Source organism: Cenococcum geophilum (assembly GCF_001692895.1).
Source record: "Cenococcum geophilum 1.58 unplaced genomic scaffold K441scaffold_24, whole genome shotgun sequence".
Taxonomy (NCBI): Eukaryota; Fungi; Ascomycota; class Dothideomycetes; order Gloniales; family Gloniaceae; genus Cenococcum; species Cenococcum geophilum.
In genome coordinates this window covers 424516-434427 of record NW_027137582.1, presented here as the reverse complement: position 1 = coordinate 434427, position 9912 = coordinate 424516, and the positions used below count along the sequence as shown (strand labels likewise).

The 9912-nt window shown below is 45.8% G+C and overlaps 2 protein-coding genes across 2 annotated transcripts; both read left to right on the top strand.

Annotated features, from left to right (window-relative positions):
* The first annotated feature begins 1710 nt into the window (after window positions 1-1710).
* Window positions 1711-2874, top strand: K441DRAFT_124979 (GTP-binding protein rho1 precursor). The gene is made up of 5 exons (XM_067640034.1): window positions 1711-1920; window positions 2004-2031; window positions 2166-2363; window positions 2445-2579; window positions 2664-2874. Exons 1-5 carry the CDS (start codon window positions 1853-1855, stop codon window positions 2814-2816), a joined length of 582 nt encoding a protein of 193 aa, XP_067503376.1. The 5' UTR covers window positions 1711-1852; the 3' UTR covers window positions 2817-2874.
* A 4403-nt stretch (window positions 2875-7277) lies between these two features.
* On the top strand, window positions 7278-9900 carry K441DRAFT_660640 (acid protease). The gene is made up of 3 exons (XM_067648736.1): window positions 7278-8150; window positions 8357-9179; window positions 9307-9900. The coding sequence occupies exons 1-3, from the start codon at window positions 7713-7715 to the stop codon at window positions 9486-9488; spliced, it is 1443 nt and encodes a 480-aa protein (XP_067503375.1). The 5' UTR covers window positions 7278-7712; the 3' UTR covers window positions 9489-9900.
* Window positions 9901-9912: the final 12 nt, after the last annotated feature.

Below are 9912 nucleotides of genomic sequence, written 5' to 3'. Positions count from 1 at the left end.
GGGGCGTTGAGGTCTTGCAAAGGCGCGGGGTTCCTTCGCTAGTAATTCGCCGCGTTGGAATGTTCGACGGCTTTCTTCCTGCCAACATCGAGTGGCGCGAGCAAGGGGAGCTCGAACCCCGAGACTCCAAAGGCGATCTTCTTGCCGCAGGCTAGCTAGTCGGCTATTTACAAAGGCGCGTACTCATGTAGCTTGCATCACAATCAACCATGTGCCATATCACGAATATGCAATAACCACATTAACTACATAGAACTTATTATATACTCTAAAGTAAGTAAAACACAACTCTCAATTAAATTAAGGTCTTCTCAAACTTATATAGCTTTTACAGTAGTGTTATTAAGGCATATTGGTGGCAGAAGAGTTTTGACCCAAGCGCATAATTGGTTGTAACGCGAACGACATGAGTCTTCGGTTTGAGTCATTGCACAACAGTCACTCAACACGATACCATAAAGATGGTACTAGTACATCAACATTAATACCTCCGTTGCCGGATATCATTGGTTTATCGCTCAATGATGCCCTAAAAATACACCAATTACATCCTCAAAAATTAAAGCTTTCGTAGAAGATATTATATTAAAATATCCTCCTTAGTGACTCTAAGTTAACTCCACCAAAAGTCGCAGGGCACACATTATCAACAATAGTACAGCGCACTTGCATGCCAAAGCGACAGGTTGCGTTCATGCTATAAGAAATATAAAATACCTTTATACAAGCCAGTGATTACGTGACTCGCTTGCAAATCGTTTGGAGAAGTTCGATATAATTCTGTAATATGCCGGGATCCACATAATTGTTAGAATCTGACGGACCGACATGTGGATGCCAATCAAGCACGTGTGCACAGTTTTTGGTAACAGATTCTTGAACCTATCATACCCGTATCTAGTTAATAATTTCATTGTAGTGGGTGAGTGTAGTGTATGCTGAGAGCAAAGGGAGGTAATTTATACAATAGTCAAAATTAGGATCATTAGCTGAATGAAGCTCTCGCTGGCAGGCGAAGCCTTGACCGAGACATGACGGGAAATGGAGACCGCTCCGGCCCAGCAGCAGAACTACGGTTCATAATTATGCTGCTAGTGTTGACTGCGCCGCAAAGACCTGATACACATTCCGATAATCGTCTGCCTAAATCGAAGAATAATTGAGTACCAAGATGTCGTCGACAGGATACGATGACACATTGGAGCTGGGAATGTTATTCTGGCAGCTTGCGCACGCCACAGAAAGGCGTCTGTGTTGATTCGCGGATAAGCACTGCGCAAGGCAATGCTCAGCGTCCTCACCCCAAACGTCTGGAGGGCTGTTGCTGAAACGGCTGTGTTCCTAGCTGCTGTCGTGTGTGACGAAGTCGATGAAGAGTGACGTTGCCACGCTAGACTCCCTGCTCGTTGGCGAAGCCGAGCGAGAGCGATGCAGAGCGTCGCGACCTTTATCAGCGGCGTTGCTGCTTCAGAGAGTTCTGAGACAGGACTAGACCCGATAGCCGCTGCCCTGCAACTCTACTGCTGCGTGCTCTCCATCAACAATCAACCTCCTCTACTTTTTGCCCACCACCAAGCTTGCCATTTCCCTCTGCCGCACTCCAGCTTCACTAACCGTCGTTGCAACCCGATCGGGCGTCTGAACCGCCCGTCGCTCACTGTAGCAAAAGGCAAAACACAGCCGCAACACAAAGCCTCTAGCTGGTCAGTGCACGTTCCTGCCTAGCTCCTCCTCCTCCACACCACAACGTACTTCAACAACTCCCTTTCCACCATCACACTGATTCTCATCTTCCCACACAGCTCTCTCCTGCCCAACGAATTCCACCACCCGTCTCTCTTGATTGTGTAAGATGGCGGAAATCCGTCGAAAGCTCGTCATCGTCGGCGATGGTGCCTGCGGAAAGACCTGCCTTCTCATGTGAGTCCTCCTGGAAACTTACTGCTCTGTCAACACCCGGTCTCTTGAACGCATTCCAAAAGCTAACGATCTTGTTTCAACAGCGTCTTCTCCAAGGGTACATTCCCAGAGGTCAGTCATGCAAATCCACGTCATCCACTTAATTATGCCGAGCTGCGTCAGCCTGGCAGATTATTATCTCCATCAAATAAACCCACCCTCACATAACCATATTTGCATCGAAACTAATATAATGCTTTGCATAGGTATATGTCCCAACTGTTTTCGAGAACTATGTTGCCGATGTCGAGGTCGATGGGAAACATGTAGAGCTGGCCTTATGGGATACGGCGGGGCAAGAGGACTACGACCGTCTCCGACCCCTTTCATACCCAGATTCTCATGTTATCCTCATCTGTTTCGCAATCGACTCGCCGGATTCCCTTGACAATGTTCAGGAGAAGGTAAACAAGCCTCAAACCAGCTCTCACGTGCTGTTCGTTGCTTCTTATCTCAGATGTGCTGACAACTTTTCAACACCGCAGTGGATCTCTGAAGTCCTACATTTCTGCCAAGGCCTCCCAATCATTCTCGTTGGTTGCAAGAAGGATCTACGGTATGACCAGAAGACTATTGAGGAGCTACACAAGACATCGCAGAAACCCGTCACCCCAGAGCAGGTTAGTCTCCTATTTATCCCAGCTTGCACTCTTCAGCACTGGATGAAGAATGCAATAGTAACTCTAAGCTAACTTTTTATTTAGGCCGAGGATGTACGCAAGAAGATTGGTGCACAGAAATACCTCGAATGCTCAGCCAAGACAAACGAAGGCGTTCGGGAGGTTTTCGAACATGCCACCCGCGCAGCTCTACTTACAAGGAAGAAGGATAAGAAGGTCAAGTGCGTGATTATGTAAATCGGCACTTTCTTTATACTCTTGCGACCGTCACGGCTACATCATTTCGGCATGCATGGACTTAGACAACTGCTTGTGACGGTCAATGTGCTTTGCGGTGGTCTCCTGGATTAAGCTCATTTGCGGATGATGAATTTTGGTGGAGGGCGGACGTGGATGCTATTCTCGACTGCAGTCCGCTCCCGCGTGTTAGAGCTTTCTTTACGGCAACCAACGAGGCGTTCAGCACTGGGTCTTTGACATGGACATCTTGGGGCAGTATACAGACAATATTTCTCAAACTGAGAGGGAGCGGATTTAGGACTAAATGAGGTGGAGAAGCTGTCTGGATTTGTGCTCGAGTATTTCTCGATGCTATCAACGACGAACCTACAAGAGGTGCTTTCGAGGATGAGCATGTTCCGGTGGTTAGCTCCTATCATTCATATATCAAATTTGTAGTCCTTGTCTGCGATTTCTTGGTTTCGGGTTCCTTTCGAGCACGTCATAACCTTCCCCACGACCTATTCTCTTTCTTTTAACATCCAATCCCAACCTTTTTTTCTAACCCCATCGTGTTGTTTGCTGTTTTCTTTTCCCGGCCTTGTGTTTTCCGATTCTGCGCATCCAAGGTATAATACTTTTTCCCTATAGGCGTCGAATTGATCTCATGCAATCATAACATTGCCGCTCTTACTTGATTCATCGTAGCTATTCGGACTACCACGACTTTTGTAAGAAATTATACATTGAATGTTGACAATATACGTTCCGCAGTCTCGCTGTGACGCCCCACATTCCCGCCTTTACAGTTGTTGCTTTGATATGTTAATCATTACTGCTAAATTATCAAACGTCTTACGGCTTTTCGAGTCACCTATGCAAAAGTGGAGGCGTCGTAGGCGATCAGGGGCACGTAAACATTTCATCTGTGCTTTCGGGCAACATTACGCGTCTTCTCGGGAACTAAGGATCAAAATACGGACTACCGAATCCACTGTTAGGAAATGCTGGTTTTTAGCCACTTTTGCCGATCTTTAACCATCCCTATCATCAAACCTTTTCAAATATGCCGGGCAAGGCCAGCGGAATCCGTCATGCCAGGTATCACTGCAATGAGGCTGCCGATAGATCGTCCAAGTGGCGCGGCCAATGTTAGATTTACAGGTACTGTCCTTGTAAAGCAGATGGGGTACGCTTAGTTTGCTACCACACCACCACTCGAAGAGGCCCGATTCACAATTTATGCCATTGCAATTAGATCCTCGAGATTCTTTGATAAAGACGTCGCGGTGTTTCAGAAGATATACTATACTAGTGGTCCCGGGCTCAATGCAACAACCGAGCTCAATGCAACTTTTATATTTGTATGGCGTCTCATACAAAATCAACCTTTTTCCAAGTTGAATAACTTAACAATACTACATAGAAATTATATAAGAATTTAAAGGCTTATATATAATCCTTTAAAAATCAATATCATAACTTATTTAAAGCTGATATTTATTGTATTTATTGTATTTCTATACTTTTTATTATTATATTTTATTTAAGGCCAGTAAATACTAAAACTTCTATAAAATAGAAAATTAATATTAAAATTAAGTTTCTTTATACTTATTTAGGTATAAAAAAAAGAAGTATATATATTTAATAATTTATTATAGCGTTGTTGTTGAGTTATTCAACTTGGAAAAAGGTTAATTTTGTATGAGACGCCATACAAATATAAAAGTTGCATTGAGCTCGGTTGTTGCATTGAGCCCAGGACCACTAGTAAGCGCTGCTTACTAGTGGGTACCACGAGTATATCAAACACTCTTCGGTTCGACAAACAGCCAAAATCCCCATATCCCATGCGCCGTCGCTAAAGACATGCACGCGAAGGGCCATTCGTTTAGTCCTTACAGCACAATAGGGACTTTGACCGAGTATCTAAAGCACTTCCGAATGTAATATACACCACGAGCAATCTCATATATCTCTCATTGCGCAGACTTCCAGTGCAGCCGATGTGGCTATGAAAATCGGTAGAGAAGCACAGTATTATTTAGGACGTTGGAGGAGCTAATGAGTATGTGAAGACTTAATTCGTGTTTGAGGGTATAGGTGGTGCAGCAGATAAAGCAGATCCAGCAGATGCGGTAGATACGGCACATCTCGTTGTTCTATCTAATGCATACTTGCGGGTAGTAGTCTTTCTTCAGTATTAGACAGAACGTATTTCTTTTTCTTCTAATGGATATCTATTACACATTTGATGATAAAGCTTTATTATATGACATGTTCTGAGCCGTCGAAATCGGACTCTGCACTTGTACGAGGTGACTTGGCCTACGAACCTGCTGGTCTCCGGATTCAGCAGAGCCAACGCAGAGACGTCGCGCAGCGTACGGGTGGGATTTGGTGGTTGTTAAGACGTAGGTAATAAGAAGTTTTCATATAAAATGGTGATTTGGAAAGCTACTACTAACGGCACCCTTTTATAGTAAATAACCACATCCCGAGCCCATCTGTGTAATCCTCATAGATACGAGTCGGATTTAACGTCCCCTTATGATGGACGAACGAACAAATAAGTAAACACGCCCCTTCCTAACCCTTAGGACGATACGCCCGCGGAGAATGATAGGTTACTCGCCGTTAATCGCACTATACTGCCTGGTAGCCTGGATAACGACCACACGGTTTTTGTCTCCTCTCTACGGACTGGCCCTCCCTAGAGACGGCCCAGGCGGAAAAGATCCCAGAGCATACACATCCCGCATCCCGCATCCCGCTCACTCTTTAGTATTATAGTGCTAGTTACAAATAAATCCCCCTTACACTTTTGATAAGCTCTAAGAGGATTAGCGTATATATAATGGTAATAGTCTATGAGTGATAGCTGTAATAGGGGACGGTTAGGATATAGGAAACTACTAGTATATGGCAATCAATTAATTAACGGTAAGGCCTAGCTGGGACGTAATGAACCCCAGCTCCAGATAAGCTAAGAGAAGGATGTAATGGTAACCACGGAGATCTAAGATCTAGCGGAGGTTTGGATGTAGCTGCTGAGCTAGCTACGTGCGGAGGTGGTTAAACCGGGGTTTTTTTATCTTACTAAGGCGGCTTATAGGATATTCCCCCTAACATGCCAGGGATTTTTTCCTATATAGTACACAACTTTCCCCTGTGTACGGAGCAGTCTGTGTGGGCCTAGATAGGATCCGTATCGGGCGTTAATCAAAGAGTCAAATAATAAATGACATGTTCTGTTTTACCTTTGATGTTTCCTCAGCAATGCAATGGTGGTAGAACTTAGCAGTATCTTCGCTGTCTCTGTATTCATGGTGTTTTGCCGTTGTTTTCTTCGAAGGTCAGTAATATTAGCAACATACACTGTACCAAGCCACCACTAAATTACCAGTCTTTTCTAGTTTTAACATAGGATGTGTCCCTAGCGTCTAGCGTGTGCATTGTCGGCGCTCATATTTTCACCTGGCATTTAACCATGAACTTTTCAACTTGACGCAAACCTATGAAGTTTGTCGCCACTCCCTACAAGAGGTGTCAACTCCCCACCTATAAACGGTCCCTGTTACTCTAAATAAGAAGAGATTTTATCGCAGCCACAGCCATTGTCGTTATATGCTGCCATCGCTATATAGCGCCATCGCTGCATGTCGCTATTACCACTACCACTGCCAATACCGTCATCACCACTTTTGTTACTGTTGTCCTTTTTGTTAGTGACATCCTCTAGAGGCTCTTGCTGATAACTCTTCCAATGTAGGCTGCTAGTAAGCGGGAGACCTCCCCGCTTTATGATGATCTGGAAAGGAAATTTTAACTGGTTTCGGTCCACGGCAATTCCGTGCGCACGGAGAGATACTGCGATGGGTGGGTGTGCGGTTATGACTGTATGAACTCTACTGGGGTATTCTCCCAGGCTCGATCCAGACACGCCCATGAAGCGCCATCTTATGTAATTATGAGGAGACTCCCAGGCCACTTACTAAGCAAGCTGAAGAGTAGCAGGCGATTGTACTTCGTGTACTGTTATTGTAACCATCATCATTGTGTTGATAAATGAGCCGAAGTCCTAATGAGTCATATTTAATCACTTGATGTGAGTTTGATGTGCTGTTATTGAGCTGCCAATATGATGTGGCGAGTGTAGAAAAATGAGGAATGCTTTTTCGGTCTCGGGGTTTGTCGGGGCTGGGCTTTCCTCAAAGAGTCGTTGTTACCTTGTGAGTGCTTGCAATCAACTACCGAAGGCCTTTTCGAATATTTCGAGAGTGTATTTAGATTACAGCTAGGCGTGGTGGAAACATGAAAAAAAGGGGGGAAAGGGGAGAAAAAAAACTGATGCGTTGAAAGTTGCAGAAACGGACGGAAAGTGGTGACTCCTGAACCAGAAATTTCTTCTGCTTTGCGCACAAGAGCGTTTCAAGCACCGACCATGGCGGGAGTGGCGGCGAAATCAATGGGACACAGCACCCAGAGTGACCAACGCTAGCTCAGCTTCGGCCTCACACGGGCACTCTGACCTTCACCGCCAAGCACTTGAAAGACATCTCCCAGCCGTGCATATGCGCTGCACACCTTCTCGCTCCATGGCCTCTCTTTTCTCCTCCTCCTCTTCCTCCTCTCCCTCCTCCCTTCAAATGCGCCTTCTACGCTCACCCAATCGCTCATCTTTATCTGTTGTTGTAGCGTTTTCTTAAGTACTTCTTCTGTGCGTATCGTCTAGAGGACGGTCATCCAGAGAAGCATCCGAACCTTACTCCGCAACCCTTCCGAGGACAAACAAAATTGCATTGTGTATTTTCGCCCTTGCTTCTCGTGCATCTGGGTCTGCTTAATTGCTTTGTATCCAGCTTTCTCCTCTCCTTTTAACTCGTCAAGGGCAATTGAACACTTAATATAATGCACATTCCCTCAACTTCCGCTGTAGCATGTCTATCATTGCTTCCGCTCGTCTCAGCCTTCTACCCCTACGTGCCCGTGTATCCAATAATACATTCACGGAAGGACCTATATGAACCCGTTCGTCATGCCGAAGACGCGCTTAACCCTCGAGATGACTCGATTTCTCTAGGTATTAGTCGCACACTTACGAGACGAACGAATAAGTACAATATCATTAACTCCCAACCTCCGACACAGTCCAATAGCGTGGCAGTTGATCAAGATGGGACTGACTTCTCCTATATGGTAACGATTACTTTCGGAACAAGCTCAGAGGAATACCATATGTTGTTGGATTCGGCAGCTTCAAATACCTGGATTATGGGAGGAGATTGCACATTAGATGTCTGCAATACACACAATACTTTTGGGAATGGAGACTCTACGTCTCTGACTGTGAGTAATACTTGTTCTAATGCGAGAGTCGTTTGGGATTTCGATTTCGCAGGGATGTCCCTGTCTGCCCTCTTATTGAGATTGGTATTGCGTCTGCCTGTGATATTCCCCCATGAATATGCAATGAACGCTAGCCTATTTTTTATATCAACCTCGCCGCGCGTATCACTCCCTCTAGAGCACTAACTGAAACTGACATATTCTAGATATCAGATAAGACATTCAGCATAGTTTACGGCACTGGCCAGGTTAGTGGAAACCTCGCTACCGATACTGCTCACATCGCTGGTTTTAGCGTTCCTTTTACCTTCGGTCTTGCGAGTAATGTTTCTTCCGACTTCTTGTCATATCCCATGGACGGCATTCTTGGGCTTGGCCGTGGCGACTCGACCTCTAACACAATTGAAGCGCCTTCTATACTGGATGTCCTAATATCGGAATCTCTCATCAAGACCAAACTCTTCGGGGTGCACCTTTCTCGCACTTCGAGCGGCGTCAATGATGGTGAACTAGATTTTGGTACGCCGAATCCACAGCTTTACAACGGAGACCTCACATATATCCCAACAATAGCCAACACCAATGGCTTCTGGGAGATTGCCGTTGATGACGCTGGTGTAGATGGTAAAGCGTTAGGTGTGAAAGGCCGCTCCGCTATCATCGATACCGGCACCTCATTCATCCTGATGCCGAGCGATGACGCTGTTGCTCTACACAAACTTATTTCCGGCTCCACGCAAAGCGGTGAGACCTTTACAGTCCCCTGTTCAGCAACAGAGATTGTCCAGCTCTCATTTGGAGGTGTTAACTTCAATATCTCAACCGCCGACTATGTCGGCCGTAGGCTCGGCGGTGGTGCCTGTGCTAGTAACATAATCGGACGGCAGACCTTCGGTACTACGCAATGGCTAGTTGGAGACGTGTACCTAAAAAATGTCTACACGGTGTTTGATTTCGACGGGTCGCGAGTAGGATTTGGGGTCAAGGGGGAAGAGAAAGCGGCTGCATCGTCTTCAGCCACAGTGTCAGGTATGTCGTGCGCAACTCCCACCTCCGTGACGGAAAAATCTCCTACGGGTCAAACTTCCATCATCTCCATTCCCACTATGACTCCAACTAGCAATCCGGTGCCGTCGACTGAGAATAGTAACTGTAGGTAGCTCGCCCGTTCCGAGCAAAACTTCGCCTCTAGCCGGCACTACCGCACCGACTGCTCTCTCTCAGCAATCACCCGGCGCTTCTGCTTCACCAACTCATAATATGGCAGTAAAATGGGATGAAGGGTCAGGTGCTATGCTTGCGCTTATGGCTTTTATTGTGCTAGCTGTCGTTTTGTAGTGTCAACAGAGGGGGAGATGGGGACGTTCTTGATGGAGCATGTCTTACGACGTCGAAACAAGCTAATGCGATGTTAAGATTGGACTAACGTAGAAATGCTCTGGTCCAAGGCTGCAGGTGCCGCACCTACTTTAGCCGTGCGAAGGAATCATGGAAATGCTGATGAGAACAAGGAGCTGGGATTACCCTGAAATGAGGCTTTATGCGCCATGGGAGAAGTAATGCGTCGCCGCAGCAAAGAGTATTGCGATTCTTGCATGTGCGATTTACTTTCTTGAATTGCATCCCTCACCCTTTGAGGAAGCTTGCATAGTGTAGCTTGGCAGCATTAGATTTAGTGAGCAACAGTTCGTATGAAATCAACGAGCATTTTGTCATGCTTGTCAGGATTGTTTGAGATAGTGGTGCCTGAATAGTACTTTAA